This window comes from Condylostylus longicornis, unplaced genomic scaffold (assembly GCF_029603195.1).
Source record: "Condylostylus longicornis isolate FDR11 unplaced genomic scaffold, ASM2960319v2 ptg000107l, whole genome shotgun sequence".
Lineage (NCBI taxonomy): Eukaryota > Metazoa > Arthropoda > Insecta > Diptera > Dolichopodidae > Condylostylus > Condylostylus longicornis.
In genome coordinates this window covers 1,117,323-1,135,220 of record NW_026578075.1, presented here as the reverse complement: position 1 = coordinate 1,135,220, position 17,898 = coordinate 1,117,323, and the positions used below count along the sequence as shown (strand labels likewise).

The following is a 17,898-nucleotide window of genomic DNA, read 5'->3' as shown; positions in this document are numbered from 1 at the left end:
AAGAAAATTGATAGTGTACATACTTATTTTGATATACATTTTAAATCTGCAAAGTCATATTTCATTTAAAAAATATACGTTAGTAAAAAATTACTTTAATTCATGAAAGATATTTAAGGTCTATGCAAATAAAAGAAGCTGTACTGTAATCAATACGATTTTCTGGTTTGAACAAGAAAAAATTGAAGGAAGCCGTTTTATTTATTTATGATTCAGACAGAATTCCGAATTTCTCCAATTCAGTAATTAATTTTTTTTTGACTTTTAAAATTTCTCTTAAATTTCCTTTATAAACTATTCACAATTAGAGTTACTTTGTTGCCAAGTTTCAATTCAAAATTTTTACTTTTCATTTGATTTTTATACTTGAAGTTGTCATTTAATTTGGTCTGTTGCATTATTTACTTTATTATTATATTTTGCGTTTTGTGATAATGTCAAAAACCAAAATTGTTTTCAAAATGGTTTTCGCATAATATATTAAAGATTTATTTATAATAATTTTACGAGACAGAATCGACACTTAAATTCTATTGTGAATAAATAAAAAAAAAAATTGAAAACCAAGTTTGGATAAAAAATTTCCTTGATTTCCTTTTCGGAGTATGTCAGCTGACAGCTGGGGATATTTGACAGCCCTTCCCAATAATTCTCTGACAGTTCAATCATTGTGTCATCCATCACAAAATTTTACCACAAAAATTTTATTTTAATTTTTTTATTATTTCAATATTTATTTAAAAAAAAAAAAAAAATTTTATAAATCGAGAAAAAGTGATAATGAAGTGAAATATAAGCTTTAAGATAAATAATTATGCATTCTAAATATAATTCGATGTGTTTGATTTTGAAAAATTTTGACATTTTTGAAAAATATCTTTGGAATTTTTTTACAGTAGATTAGTAAATTTAAAATAATTTTTCGCGAATAAAAAAAAGAACGCCTTTACAAAAATTTTTTTATATAATAAATATTTGTAATGGAAAATCAATCGTGTGGAGATACTGAAAGCCTTATTGGATCTCCAATTTTAAATAGACAAAATGTGAACGATACTTGTAATCTAAATATAATAAGTAATATACAAACGAATGGTGGTTCTAATCTAAATAATGCGTCATCGTCAATTAATGAAAAACAAACATTGCAAAATCAAAATCAAGGTAATAATAATAGCAAAATGGAGTCAAATAATGTTATAAAAAATTCATCATTGAGTAGTCCACAAATTATGTCACCAACTTCTGGTGTTGCAGTTGATCAGCAGGTCTTGAAGGTAACAATTCATAAAGATGCTAATGGATACGGAATGAAAGTTTCAGGTGATAATCCAGTATTTGTTGAAAGTGTTAAAACTGGTGGCGCAGCCCAAAAAGCTGGATTAATGGCAAATGATATGATTTTAAAAGTAAATGGTGTTGAAGTTCGAACACAAAAACATACAACAGTTGTAAGTTTAATAAAATCAAGCGGACAAGTTGATTTAACTGTTAAAAGAAGCTTAAAAATGCATCGTCCAACATCTTTGGGTATACATCAACAGCAATCATTTTCAATAAGTAATAGAGATAAAGCAATAACTGCACCACAACCTGTAGACAATAATACACAAAAGAGTGTGGAATTTAATAAGATCAGAACTTTGCAAATGATGCTTAATCAAGAATTAAGATCTTTGGAAGAATTGCGATCATCGAATTCTGCAACTGATCGTACAGAAAGGGCAAAAACTGAAGCAAATATAAGAAAGCTCAAAGAACAATTAAGGCAAGTTGGAGGTGAAGAAAGTGTAAGACAATATATTCCAACAAAAATTCCAACAATGACTACACCAGTTTCAAGTTCAAATTTCCTTCCAACCACAAACTTATGTAATACGCCATCTCCAAATATAAATCCAGTGCAACAAATAACAACTCCAACTTCTCATCATACAAATCCAGCGCTTTTATCACTATTTCCAAGATCCTTATCATCTTTGAGTCTTGGTACTAAAAAATTAAAAGAAAATGATCCTTCGCCACTTATAAATAATCAAAAAACTCAACAAAATCAAAACTCTAAACAACAAAAAATAACACCAACGAAAAAGAAAAAAGAAGAAAGTCGTCTGGCAAAAGAAAATGCACAAAATTTGAAATCAAGAAAAAATGAAACTTCACCGCCACCACCATTGCCACAAAGAAATATTCCAAGAACTCAAGAGATAACAATAAATGTTGATGGCAACAAAAGAAAAAGTAAATCAAAAACAAAAGCTTTATCAGATCCAAAAATGAGTACACAATTATTTTTACAAGTTGAATCTGGTACTGGTAATGAAGATGAAAATGATTTATTAATACCACCACCATTACCACCAAGACAAATTGGTATGATGGAAGAATTAAAACAACAGGATAATTCAAATGGAATACAAAAAGGTGGTCGATCATCACAAACAAGTTTAGAAACTTTACTCAGTTATACAATGAATCCAATGCATCAATTTTCATCTTCAAATAAATCATCTGGAATACAAAAATCTCCTCAAAATAATTCAAGTAAACATCGACGTGTTGTATCATCACCAGATAATTTACAACAAAAAAATGATTCTCATATAGATCGTCACAATAAACCACATACAAATTCATGGGAGCTATTAGAGAAAGACAATGCTACTCCACCGGGTAAGTTATTAATAATATTTACTTATGAAATATTGAAAATTTCAAAATACTTACTTGTGCATGTATAAGTACTTATATATAAATATTATATAACAAATACAGGATCAAAAGGTTAATTTATACGTAATAAAATATCAAAATAATTTAATCAGCATTTTGCGTTTTAGTTAGCTCAGTTATTTTCTTTTTTTCGACAAAAAACAATTTGAAAATGAAATGATTAAGTGAATTTGATCGTTAGATTAAGGTCTTGGAATTATTTAATAAAATTGTGTATTAAATAAAAGTTATTGTATTAAAAAATGTAAGTTACACAAAAATGTTTTTGAGTTTCGCCCGTCTCCTTTCCATATTTAAGAATTCACAAGGCAAATACTTTAATAGGGAAAAACAGAAATTTCTCTTAGTTTTGGTTTTCAAATAATTTTTTATTGTTTTTTGTTGTTTTATTTTTCTATTTAAACTTGCAGTCTCTTATGTCATTTTACTCAGTTAAGTAATTTACTAAGTCATAATCAATTTTTTTTTAATTGCAATTAAGAAATTTAATTAGTTTTTATTAATTAAATGCTCCCATTTAAATTAAATAACACACAATTAATTTAAATTAAAAAAAAAAAGCTAAATTGAAAGATTTTTAGCTATTTATTACGCAAGCATACAGGAGCAAGTAATTGATAGGGGAATGGGGGGTGAAATAGCAAAATAACAAAATATGAATGTTTATTTTCGATATACGTATATGTATGTACTTACTTAAAAATTGATAATTACAATATTAAATTTTAATAACTTTTTTAAGAATTTTTAAATTAAATATTTATGTTACGATTACAAGCCTCAATCTTATCTAAAAACGCATTCTGTACAATTAAGACCTCTAAGTAAAAACTTCAATTTCTAGGTTTTGTAACCTCTGTAGTAATTTTGGACATTTAGACGCCCAGTAACAATAATTAAACCATGCTGTAATTACATATGCCATACATTTTTGCAAAACTTCAGATAAGCACATTTTAAGAATTTTAGATAAAGTTATCTATAAATATAAATAGTAAATGAATGCATTACCTATTCATTCTTATTTTTATAAATTTTTTCAATGAAATAATTTTCTTATTTAATTTACATACATACAAACATATATATACACACATATTTAATTAATTTTTAAATAAATTTTGATTATTTAAATTTTATTCATAGGTTTATTTTATAATTTAAATATATGTATAGGTATGTATAGCTTACTTATTCATAAGATGAATAGATCTACACAAAACTGGCCCCAGAATAAATTTATTACAAAATTATCCGAAAAAAAATTAAATAAAAATTTTATTAGAAAATCAGTGTTGTAACGTAGATAATTAAATTTTTTAATAACAGAATAAAAATTTATTATTCACCGAGTATTTAATTATGGTGCTTAGAAATCCTTAGTTTAGAATCAAGTTTGTTATAAATGAAAAATTGATCTGAGCCAACCATTTTTACACCAACCATTTTTACTTTTCCTTTAAACTTTTTAAAAAAGTTTTTTTTTTATTAGAATAGTTTATTTGAACGTTGGCTCAACAAACGCTTTGCAAATTTTTTTTATTAATTGATTAAAAATAAGTAAAAAGTAATTGGTGTATTAGGAATCTAGTCTATTTTTTTAAGATTTTTGTCAAGTTATTGAAATTGTATTGAAATGTCAATATAAATTATTACAAATGTTGTAACTGTTAAGTTTTTAAAATTAACGTTATAACGTAGGAAATATTTTTCGTTACGATATAATTTTTTAAGTTTGTTTGTATAGCCATTTCGTTGAGAACAGCATCTTAAGAAAATACTGATTTTTTGGTTCACTTATAAAATTATTGAACAAGTAATAAGTTCTAATAACTATTAAGTTAAATATAAGAAAAAACCAAAACAAAATAGTAGGATAAGTAGAGCTAATACATCGAATATATTGTTCATTTATGGATTTTGTTTGATGAGAACTGAATTTTATTTGCTGAGAATATTTAATTTTTTCTTTAAACAAAATCCAGGAACAATTCAAATAAAAACAAATTTGTTCAAATTGAACAAAATTTTGTTAACACTTCTTGATACACCATCCAAACTATGACTTATAACAGTTTATGCACGCTGCGCTGAAATTAGATAACTAAATTAGGAGTCTGCGCTAAATTTCTGGCATTTCATTATTACAGAGGAATTTCCGAACGTACTTTATTACAGCCATTCATTTTCATATGATCTGAATTTTCAGTGTTACAATTTAAAACTATTCTAGAACTGAATTAATGAAATACCCCAATATTTAATTTACAACACTGAAAATAATTTAAAATCAATAACAAAGTATAAGTAGCTATTTCCTAGTTTTAAAAATTTTGAAAATTCTCAAAAAAAAAAAAAACATTTTTTTGCATTTATTTATTTTTTCTAATATTTTTCTGTTTTTAATTTTTTCATTATTATTCTGAATTTTTCAATAATATTAAAATACATTTTAAATAATAAGAAAAAAGAATAAAACAAAATGTGTTAAAAAAACTATCAAATCATCAATACCATAATAAAAATAAATAAAAGTAGTCATTTGTTTTTGAAAACAACACAAAAATTAAGAAAAAAAAAAACTGAAAAAATAAAATTGAATATTATGGTTTTCTCTAATTATTGGTATTTAACCAGTTTTATTAAAAAAGTAGAAATACAAAAAAAAAATAATAAAAATTAAGAAAAAATACAAAAAATTTATTTTACGTTCGTTATGATGTCATATTAAAAAAGTCGCTAAATTTAAAATTTTTTATGAACCTAGTAGGCACCTAGAACAAAATTAATATTTTTTACAGACTGTATTGTATACAATAAGTGAGGTTATGTGATTGTATCAAATTTCACGTGTCGAAATTTCAATGGAAATGCGTTTTAAAGATGCATAAATAAACTATTTTAAGAGAAATGTCAGTCTGCCGGTCGGTCTGTCTGTCTGTCTGTCTGTTACTCTCACTGTCTGTCTGTTACTCACTCTCTGTCAATCTGTCTGTGCAGATCAGTATCTCAAGCTCAGCTGAAGTGATTTTGATGAAAATTTATATTTGATTTTTTTTTTTTTTTTTTGAGGATGAGATGATTTGATCAACTTTTGGGATATGTCAGATCTCTGGAATAGGATTTCTGGACTGCCTGTCGATATTAGTGAATTTCTTTTTTTAAGAAAATAATTCGCGAATTTTTTTTTTTGAAATTCTATATACATATATATATATGTATGTATAAGATATCCCTAACAGTATAATAAATCAAGTGACTGTCAACTTTTTGAGGAAATCAGGTGTCAAAAAGTTGATTTTTATTGCGATTTGAATTTACATTTTCGCTTCTTTGAAATTTTATATTTGAGTTTTGTTTGCTAACTAGAACTAATTGCCGAATTTTTCATGGTAATTTCGAGATCATAATGTGTAAATCAATATTAAGAACCAAATTTACATTTTTTTTAGATATTTTAGTTAAAAGCTTATAAAAGAAATAAGTGTTTAAAAGGAATTTCTTGTGCAACACTTTCGTTAAAATAGAAAATACAAATTGCGGTCGGTTATGTGCTGTTCAGATTAGATTTTTTTTTGTTTTTAAACTTAAGTATGCTCTCTACAATTTATTATACTCTGTTGTATATACTGAAAATTAAATTTATTTTTGATTATCAATTTGCGATTATTGTACATTGTACTTTAAGTAAATACTTTTTGTGTTTGATTAAAAATCATTTTGAATTTTTGAATAAGTGAGTTTAAGCCTTATCAACAAGTAACAAGAGTCAACAATATTTTAGAGATAAAAATTATGTTTTTTAAATACCTCTATGTATAACTGCAATTTTCAAATATTTGGTTTTTTTTTTTTTATTCTTAAAATTATTTTTAAACGAGAAAAAATAGAGTTGACCTTGTTAACTCTGTGATACCCGTACGAATTTGTTATCCTATGTGCGCGAATAGGGATGCCGTATCTGACTATGGGACAGTTGCAGTACTAGCATATCAATTTATGCAAAATTTCAGTACTATGTGTTTTTCAAAATACTGTGTGTACCAAACTACTATTGAAATTGTATGGCAGCTACCAGAAAGAGCCAAGAAATTTTAACGAATTTTTTCAAGCACATCGGCCCTAATAATATATTTGCTTGTGTGAAATTTCAGTACCACAGCTTTTATAGTTTCTGAGATATAGCCAAATAGCTTTTGAAGTTGTATGGCAGCTACCCGAACCGGTACCCCGATCATGTCCAATTTAAATAGGATTATGGCACTTATTACAATAAATCATTTGTGAAAATTTGGTGAACTTAGCTTAATTAGTTTTTGAGTTATCGTTTGGACGGACGGGCGGACGGGCGGACGGATGGACGGACAGACAAAGCTAAATCAACTCAGAATTTGACGCTGATCAAAAACATACACTTGAGTCTATATCTAAGACCGTTATTTTTTAACGTTACAAACGGTAAGGCAAATTTTGTATACCCTTCGAACATACGTTCGTACGGGTATAAAAATGCACATATTTCTTTTCTCTACTGTTTTGTCTTTACAGAGAACATTTTGTATATTTGTTTTGTAATTTAAAAAAATGTAAACAATTTTGCATATTTATTTTCTAAAATTATTCTAAAATTTCAATCTAGAAGGGTATATTTAAAAAAAAATTGTTCTACTTCATTTATTTGTAAGTAGAATACAAGCATTGTGTTTTCTTGAAAATCAGTTTTTGAATCAATTAGAATTAAAATGTTAATTAGAAAATAAAAAAAAAAGAAATTTGTAATCTTCAATGAATTTTAATTTCCTTTTTCTCAATAACTAACAAACACAAAGTCTTTTGAAAATTAGCTAATAGTTACTTCCTATTTTTTCATTTTTTCATTTTAGGTATTCTAATTTTTTTTTGAATTTTAAATTTACTTAAATAGTTTTTGTTTTTGTTGTTCTTTCCATGTGTATACGTACATATGAATGCGCTTTAATTGATATTTTTTTTTGGTTGCAAAAAATTTTAGCATATAAGTATATTTTAGAATATGTAAGTATATATGTACGTATGCTTGTATTTCTAATTGTTAATTTTAATAAGTGTTTTTTTTGTACATGTTTACTCTCTTAACTTAATACTTACATATATGGTATGGTGACCATAATATTGAATAATATAAAGCGGTACATGTTGTAGAAATTAAAAGGAGAGGCATAATTTTATGAATTGTTTCATGAATCTGAGTAAAAGTTATTGATTTTCTAAAAATTAATTAAAAATGATAGATAAATTTTCATCGATTATAGCTGACTAACATAATTTACATAATGGTAATAAGAGAAGAAAATAAAAATTGCTTAATATGAGAGCTATTTATCAAACTATATCAGTCAAAATGTGAGAGGCTAAAAACAATATTTTATGAAGGAATTTAATTTCTCATTAATAAAATAAAACAAAAATTTTCTTAAAATTTCCTGTGATTTTAAAAAATCTTTTTAAAATAAATCCAAAATTCGCAAACATAATTGATTGTAAGAACAAAAATAAAGATCTATCAATTCGTAAAGTAAATGCTGCAACTAAATAACTCGCCAATTATTAGTTTAGAGATATTGAAGATACTTAATTAACCAATGACAAATAATTTATCATATATACTTATATTTAATTTTGGCATTATGATTTTCCGACATTTAAGAATACTTTTAAGCTTAAATATTAGTCGCAGATGAAAGAGCATTCGATTTTATGACACCTAGATTAAATTACTTATCTAAAAATATATTAAATTTTCGTGTTATCTTTTTGTAGCATTAACCTCACGAATTATCTTTAAAACAAATTTCTAATGGTTACTTTAAGTTTGTACGATTCCGAAGTATAATTAGTATTTATTTATGTAAAGAAAAAATTTTGAATCGATCGAATTTAACAGGCTGTAGCTCAAAAAATGACTAAATTTGCACCAGCTCCTTCCCCTACACATACAATTTTTTGAAATTGATCAAATAATAAAAACTTGAATTTATTTGCAACATTCTGAGAAACACTCTATATATATATTTGTTGCTTCGAATTTAGAAAATTAAATATTAGTAGTAGACCTAGCACTGCTATTTAAAGATTTGCATATAATTAATTATTTTGTGAATATTTTTATAATTTAAATATAAAAATTTCTTGTAATCATTAATTTGAACAATTTAATTTTATAATATTGTGTCTTTTAATCTGATTAGCATATATATACGATAACTTAATTAAAATACGGTATTGTCCTGTTAAATTTTTCCAATACACATGGTCTTATCTTATAATATTATGAGCAACAATTAATAATGTTCGTATTTGTATATATTTAAATGAATCAACTTACATAGCAAGTAGTACATCATTATTTATATACTCATATACATCTATACTCGTGTATATAAGAATTGAGGTACCTATTAGATAAGTATATAAAAAGAAAATTACTTCATTTTTCTAATAATTTATAATGTAGACTGTATGGTGTAGAGTTGTAGACAATAATATTATGAATGTTTATTTAGATGATACTTTTATAGTTATGAACAAAGCAACAAATAAAAAACAAAAAATAAATAAAAAAAAATTGTATTCTAATGATTATGTGTCATCTACTTTTTGTATTGATTTTACTTTAAAAATAAACTTTTTTTTAGCTAGGAAATAAAATTGTCTTTAAAATTTTTTGATATACTTAGTTATATACATAAATACATAAAGATGTATGTATAGTATGTAGGTACTTGCTTACTAAGTAAATAATAATTATAAGCACAGTTTGTTAGTATTTTTCCCTAAAAATTTTGAATATAGTGCTTATTAGTTTACTTTATCCGTCCGTCCGTCCGCCTTACCGTGTTTCTGTATACAAAATTTCTATACTTTTTTAAAATAAAATTTCATATATAAATTGATCTTTACTAGAAATTTATTTTCATAAAAGAAAATCTTTATTTATTTCCCGCCCTTATCTAAAAGTTATAGAGCCCCTCAAAATATTGTGAAAATGCTATTTTATAACTATTTTTTGTTACGAAACGACAAACAAATTATAACAAAAAAAAAAGTAATTGCTGGCTTCTCTTACCCGCAGCATATCATATTTAAAATTTTACAGAAACAAAATGGACGTTAAAATTTACCGTTATCTAAAAACCGTTTTTTTTTTTTTTCAATTTTTTGTTGTCGTTTTTCTTCTAGACGTTAAGTTATAGGAGGAGTTTGAAAGTTTGCTTCCAATCCTCTATTTCCGATTCGTCCCTCAAGAATTTTTAAAATTTAATTTTTTGGCATTTTATATAATATTATTGTAATTGTAAGCATTTAATTTAATTTCCAAATTTTTGTAAATGTAGAATGCTAATGGTAAGTGGCATGCCACCAAAAAATATAATTATTTATCATAACTCAGGAAATTTATTCGAAAAATTGAATTCGACCATAAATCGACCTTTATGTTAATGCTTTTTTATAATGTTTCTATTCTCATCCTAAATGTATGCAATCATTTAAAATATTTTGGTATTTGAATGAAAATAACTTTAATAATGGACTTAGTACATTGTTTTTAAAAGCAGAATATTCAGTTTTTGAAGATAAAAGTGCTACTTTGCAAGCGATTAGTTTAACCCAACTAACTATATTCAATTTTGTTTTCTATTTATTTTTAGAAAAATCCACGCAATAATATTTTTGTTAAGTATTTTTTTTTTTGTTTTGTGTTTTTCAAATGAAAAAGCTTATCATTTTTGACATATTCAATATGTTTTGTAGGCTTATTTTTTTTTTTAAATTTAATTCATTTTTAATTTTTAATATTTATGAAGATTCAAACGACATTCCAATTTTATTATATATATTGTATGTACATATGTAATCACTTAGATTGCTATAGCAAAATATTTTATTTTCAAATAATTTTTATATTATGTCAATTTTTAATATCAAACCTTCAAAAATTAAAAATCCTTATCTAGTTTAATTTAATATTTATTTAATTTGATTCAATAATTATTTTGCATTATTTTGCTATAGAATCCGGAATAATCAAATATTTACATAGATGGCACATATGTACATATGTATGCGAATATGAATCTCATATAAATTATAATTAGGTTTTTAGTACTTAAAGAAAAGGTAATTTACAATTTCGAATAAAGTTTAACTGATCATGACTTATGGACAAGCACTAAAAGTTCTAAATTAAATTTTGAAAAAATTTTCTCATATTACTTACAAATCTGCAAAAATTGAATATTGTAATTTTGCCGATTTGTAACATACTCGATTAATTCTTCAATATTCGACATTTTTGTATTAAGTATGCTCCATTTTTAATTTATAATATTTTTGCAGTAGATATGAAAATGCTTAAAAATTCAATTAGAATTTTAATGATTTTCGAATGTTCGAATTCCGTATATTTTGTAGTTTTTTTTTCAGATTTCGCAGATTTGGTATTGAACGCGCTTTGTATTAAGATCTAATTTAAAACTTGAATTATCAAAAATTCATACTTAAATTTGCAATTCTAATAATTAATTCAAAAATGTACTAATTTTTAGTTTTGGAATGTTAGCTAAATTTGAAACGCTTCGTTTAAACACTTTTTTCTAACAAAGCGTGTTGGAAACTCTCAGTTTACCGCCAAACTTAATTTGTTAAATTATTTCGTTTAAGAATTAATTTTCAATATTTTTCTATTAAAATTTAAATATTGCAATTTTTCATTTTATTTTTAAATTTTTTCTTTAAATTTCATAAATGCTTAAATCAGAAAACATTCGTATTTTTCGATGCTAAAATTTCGACGCATTCGTATAATTTCGACGCTACATATTTTTCGTAAATGTACGCTATTAACGCATTTAAAATAAACATTTTTGTTTTTATAGCATAAACTAATGAATTTTTATTGTTTCTTATAATGACGGTAATTTGACTGTGATTGATTGTTTAAATAAGAAAAAAATAAAAGCTCTGAATAGATTTAGGGGGTATAGAATAGAAAAAGAATTTTATAAATTCACATATGTTTTTCAATCTCGAAAAAATTTGCATTTTTACAAAATTTTATTAAAAATAAATACAAAATTGTTTACTATTTAAATTTAAACATTTTCTTTGTTTTTTTCTTAAATTTATGTATGTATTCAGGTATATTCCCTGTTTATATTACGTAATATGTTTATGTAATAAGAATATATTTATATATTTAAATTTACATACATACATGTATAAAATTATTTCTGGAGAAGACATCTGTTGAAATATTTTTGAAATTATTAAAATTCAATTATAATTTTTAGCCACTTTTTGTTCAAAAAAAAAAAATAAACAAATATAATTGATATTTTCAAGATAAAAACAAAACGAGGAAGGAAGTTTCCGAATGCATTAAATAAAAAACAAATTCAAAACTTATTTTTGAAAAAGCTCAGAACAAAGTTTAAAATTTGGAAAAAATATTGGAGCTCAAGTATTGAATTCATTATGTACGAATTATAATTTAAAAAAAAAAAACCTTGACGTCGAAAAATTTAAGTGTTGTATTTTTTCGGCGCTTACTGTATTCATAAAAATAATTTGAAATAAAATAAAAAATTTGTTCTTAAATTAATTTTAATTTTTTATTTTTTAATTTTATTTAAATTTTTATTTTAGGAACTCCACCACCTCCATACCCATCATCTGGGAATTTATCTCAAATGCATGCAGGTATGGAAGAAATCGATAATCATATATTTATGGATCAAGCTGCAAGATTTGGTAGTCCTACGAGACAAGTATTTGGTAATCAAATACATGCAGCACAACAATCATCAGAAGCAATACAAAAAGAAATAATGTCAATGGAAGATGAAGATATTTCTGATGATCAAGATCTTATTGTTGATGAACATGGTCCATTTAATTATTTGCAACGACTTTTAGAACCAGAAAATATGGCACATTTAGCAGTATTCTTAAATTATGTTATCTCAAATTCAGATCCTGAACCATTACTTTTTTATTTAATAACGGGAAATTTATATAAAGAAGGAACTGTTAAAGATATGCGTAAATGGGCATATGAAATTCATTCAACATTCTTAGTACCGAATGCTCCATTGGCATGGTTTACAGCTGATGAAAATTTGGTACGTGAAATTGATAATGTTTTACAAAATGAATATGATAAAGCTGAAATTTTACGTAAAATATTTTGGAAAAGTCGTAAGAAGGCTAAAGAGCATATCTGTGAACAATTAATTGATTTTCAACAAAAACGTAATGCTGGCTTAGGAACTATTTATGGGCCGAGTGACATGGAATTAAATGTTGCAAGAGGTGATAAAGTTAAGGAGCAAAAAGTTTTTGAAGAAACTTTAGTTAGAAAATTACAAATTATGGTTGATGAATTGGAAAAGGAAGCTCCTGAAGAAGATGCTAAGAAATTAGCTTTATCTTCAGCTTTATCAACCGTGCTAAATCGCTTGTTTATAACAAGATCAAATCCAGGAAGTCCAATCGGTAAATTAAATAATTTCGTAAGCAGAGAAAAAAGTTTCAAAAAAATTATGGGTAAAAACCGAAAACAAAGTGTACGAGGACATTCATTTACATTGCATCAATACTATGAGGTAAAAAAAGGGCTTTGAGAAATATATTCAAAATTTTTTTCCATACGTTTTTCATATGAATTTTTATACTTTTCTTTTAAGGTGACGCATTGTAATAACTGTCATGGTATTATTTGGGGTATAAGTCCTCAGGGATATCATTGTACAGATTGTAAGCAAAATTTTCATCGAAATTGTTTAAAGAAATTAGAAGAAGATTGTCCTGGTCCGGTACCACAAATGCGTAAAGAGCATTCAGAAAAACATAATGATAGTAAAATAAGTAAATTAATTATGGGAAAAATTCGTTCTAGTCATCACAATACTTCACAAAATGAAAGACGAAGTATGTTTGATAAAGTTAGTATAGAGGAAACACATGATACCGAAATTGCTAATCCAATGGCTCATGAAATAACAGACTGCAGGTCAGATTTGATAAATGTCTCTGTTGGATCTAGTGGATTTACTGGTAATTTAGAAAACAGTGAAATAGGTATATCACCATTAAGTAAAGCCGATACAAATGTAGTAGATGTACATCGTTCTACTAAAAGAGAAAGACAATTGTCAAACTCAGCACCACACTCTGTTATTCGATCTGAATCGTACAAAGAAAGATTAAGCCATAAAAGGGATCGTAATAATAGAAGAAAAACATCCGATCCTAGCCTAACTAAAACGAACGATGCTTTAAGTGGAATTTTAGCACTCGAAAGATTCTCAGCAAGCTCTAGTTCAAGTTGTGGCAGGTAAAAAAAAATTTACGAAGTAGTCAATTGTATAGAAATTATTTAATTCATTTTATTTTATTAGCCTTTCATCAGAAAGAGATAGTCTTCATAATAGTCCCAGTTTGTCTCTGGAACAAATGGGTGCTCACAGTCAACATTTACATCAACAACTACATCAAGGTATACATCAGCATGGACATCCACATCTTCCGCCGCCAAGTGGCGTAAACTTTGTAGGACAGTACATAGATTACGATGACGATGATGATTTCGACGATTGGTCATCCAACGTTGACCCTGAAATTTTAGCAACATTGTCCGAGTACGAAAAGAAACGTCAAGAAATAATAAATGAACTTTATCATTCAGAACGCAGTCATAACAGAATTTTAAGACTTTTGGACGGGGTATTTTACAGACCGCTGTTAGAGTCAAATGTTTTAGGTTATGATCATTTGCAACTATTATTCCCTCCAGTTTTAATGCAATTGAAAGAATTGCATGGTTCGTTTGAAGCAAAATTAAAAGTACGTAGATTGGAAGATAAAAATGTTGTCAAATCTGTTGGTGACATATTGGCTGAAATGTTTGAAGGACAATCTGGTGAAAATTTAAGAGATTACGCCGCACAATTTTGCTCAAGGCAACAAATTGCTCTCAAAGCTCTTAAAGACAGACGTGCTAAGGATGAACATTTACATCGTTTCCTTACTAAAGCTGAATCACATAAAGCATGTCGCCGTCTTCAACTCCAGGATCTTCTGCCAGCCGTTTTGCAACGATTAACTAAATATCCATTACTCTTTGAAAACTTATATAAAATCCAAAGCAAGGAATACCCTGATGACGTTAGCGAAGCAGAGGCTATTAGAAAATCACTAGAATCTTCGAAGAAAATATTAGTCGACGTCAATCAGGCCGTAAAAATTGCCGAAGACACATACAAATTAGAAACAATTCAAAGAAAGCTAGATAAGTCAAGTTTTGATAAAGAAACTGGCAATGAATTCAAAAACTTGGACTTAACAAAATTGAAACTTGTTCATGACGGTCAGCTGGCCATGAAAAAAAATCCAGGGGTACCATTATATGGTCTTTTATTTGAAAATATAATGGTTTTATTGCAGAAACATGATGACAAATATATTTTAAAATATTTTCCAAATAGCACAGCAACAGCTACTAACGATAATAGCAAAGGAATAAGTCCAATTATTTATTTTGATCATCAGACATATGTTCGACAGTCAGCTGTGGACAAAAATACCTTTTTCTTACTTGTCACAAAAACATCACAAATGTTGGAGCTCAGGGCACCAAGTAGTTCTGAATGTAAGGCATGGTTTAAGCAAATAAGTGACATTGCAGAAAAGCATACAACACATACTCAGCGCTCAAAAGTACATTATGACGTAACGGAAGATACATCAACTTCAAATAATCATCATTCCCCTGCTAGAGACACGCACGAAAGCACGCCGGAATGGATAGCCAGTCATTCAAATAACAATATTAGTACAAATATAAATAACAGTCTAAATAGAAGTGAGTCTCAATCGATTTCTGTATCGAATTTGCCTTCAGGTAATTCAATTTTGCTTGTACTGCGTTATGTTTTTTTCACATAGATAATTTTTAACCTTAAATATGAATTGAAATAAATTCTTAACAAATAAAACAATATTATTATTAAAGAAAACTTTTAAATACTTTTAGGTGATGTTTCAAACAATGATTCTGTATCTGAGAATAAATGTGAAAGTCAACAAATATCAACTGAAGTAACAGATAAAATTCAGCTTGAAATTGAAACTGACAATGAAGTTGACGAAAGTGCAGTTGTAATTAAAAGCCATCAAAATATTTATGAAAATGACGTTGAAATTACTCTAACACCGCAACTGCGTTCGGATCAATCTGTGGAGAGACTGCGTCAGCTTGATAAGATAATTGAAGATGCTTTAGCTGAAAAGCAAAAAATTGTTTGTGATATGTATCGTATACCAAATGAACATTTTGCTGCTATCGCAGATATAGCTAGCCAACCAGAAGCACCAAAAGACTCAGCTGATATTATATTAGCTGCATTTTCTCAAGTACAATCACTTACTTCAATTTTAACTGAATATATAAAGAAACCTGATAATAACATTGTTATTTGTAATAAATGCCATCTCTGTCCCCCTGAATACAAAAAGTCAGATATTTTGAAAAAAGACGATATTGCAAAAGTATCAAATCAAGAAGAGTTTGTAGAACAAATTGATAACCAAAATGATGTTTCTTTAGAACAATCAAAGAATGAAGATCTGTCTAATAATGATAACAATGAATCTGATTCGCAAAGCATTTCAGAAAAGTCACCTATTCCTGAAACAGAAAATACATCCACCAAAGAAGAAAGCACATCATCAATAACAGAAACAAAAGATGAAACTGATAAAATTATTGAAGATACAATATTGCAGGAAGATGATGGTTATTGCGAAATCGATCGATTACGTTTACCTTCAAGTGGTTTTATAGAACAACCACCACCAAATTTACCTGAGCCATCAAGAAAAGTATGCGCAATAAATGCCAATAGAATTCTAGAAGAAACAGAGCAGGATATTAAAAATATTGTTGATGAAAAAACAAATTGTGAATATCAAAGCAATGGTGCTATACCTAAAGAAAATGCTAACAAAACATCAAATGCAGATGAAAGTGCAATAAAGAATTCAGAATGTAATACTAATAAAAAATTATTTGGACCATTATATAAAATACCAATACCACCTGTGGAACCATCGATTCCATGCTCAGCTATATATGAAATTGTTTTAGCTTTAAATTCTCAAATTTCATTATTATTGCAAAAAATTAATGAAAATGATCAGGAGCGTGAAAAATACCGAAAAGAAAATAATAAGTTACGTGAAATTTTAAATCAAATGATTGAGCATCAACGAATTGCTGTTGAGAAGATAGCTCTCGAAACAAAAAGAAATGATGATGACAGATCAGATACTGAACCAGCATTAACGAAAAATGAGTCGAAAAGTGAAGAAAATTAAAATGAAAAAATTATGAAAGAACTAAATATCAAAATATGTATTTAATTTTAAAATCAAACAAATTATATTTGTATACGTTATTATACATCAACAATAATATTTTAATATGAGTTTTTTGGTGTTTGTGTTACAATATGCATTATGTATTTGCTTTTTGAAGATAAGTTGAAAATGTTTAATTAATTTTCCTATTATTTCAATATTACAAGCAGTATTTTTAAAAATCTTGTCTATTATTCATGGATATTAAGTTTAAAAAATTAAATTTTCTTATACAAAACTATAATTTATCATTTTTTTTTGTGCTATAATGCTGCTTATTACTTTATTTGAATTTTTGTATATTCTAAAATTTATGAATAAGAATTAATTTTAAGTTTAATGTTTAATTTTAATAATGCTCTTTTGCATTTTTTTTTTCTTTTGATAATATTGTTATTACTTTAATAGTCTTAAATCCTTTACAAGGGAATATTTCTACAATAATTACTTATTTTTTTCGTTTCACAAATCAAATACAAAATCACAAAAATTCAATTCTAATTATGGCATTACATAAACATCAATAATAAACGAATTATCTTTCATAAACGAAGTAAGTGCAGTGCACTTTTATAAAAACTATTCAATTAACAATAAATCTAATCTCAGATTTTAGAATTAAAAAAGATAAAGGAAGAAAAAAAAAAACAAAAGATTAACTCAAAATATTATTATATATTATTAAATAAAATTCAAAATAAACGCACA

General features: G+C 26.2%; 1 protein-coding gene across 1 annotated transcript; it reads left to right on the top strand.

The window, feature by feature from the left end:
• The first annotated feature begins 738 nt into the window (after nt 1-738).
• LOC129614289 (uncharacterized) lies at nt 739-17,450 on the top strand. The gene is made up of 5 exons (XM_055528826.1): nt 739-2,673; nt 12,418-13,376; nt 13,458-14,107; nt 14,172-15,673; nt 15,806-17,450. The coding sequence occupies exons 1-5, from the start codon at nt 981-983 to the stop codon at nt 17,146-17,148; spliced, it is 6,147 nt and encodes a 2,048-aa protein (XP_055384801.1). The 5' UTR covers nt 739-980; the 3' UTR covers nt 17,149-17,450.
• The last annotated feature ends 448 nt before the right edge of the window (nt 17,451-17,898 follow it).

What these genes read in the sequence shown, in the direction of transcription:
- LOC129614289 (XM_055528826.1), top strand. Translation starts at nt 981, where the DNA reads ATGGAAAATCAATCGTGTGGAGATACTGAAAGCCTTATTGGATCTCCA. An exon ending in CATTGCATCAATACTATGAG is followed by an intron (nt 13,377 to 13,457) that starts GTAAAAAAAGGG and finishes TTTTCTTTTAAG; the next exon opens with GTGACGCATTGTAATAACTG. An exon ending in TGTATCGAATTTGCCTTCAG is followed by an intron (nt 15,674 to 15,805) that starts GTAATTCAATTT and finishes AAATACTTTTAG; the next exon opens with GTGATGTTTCAAACAATGAT.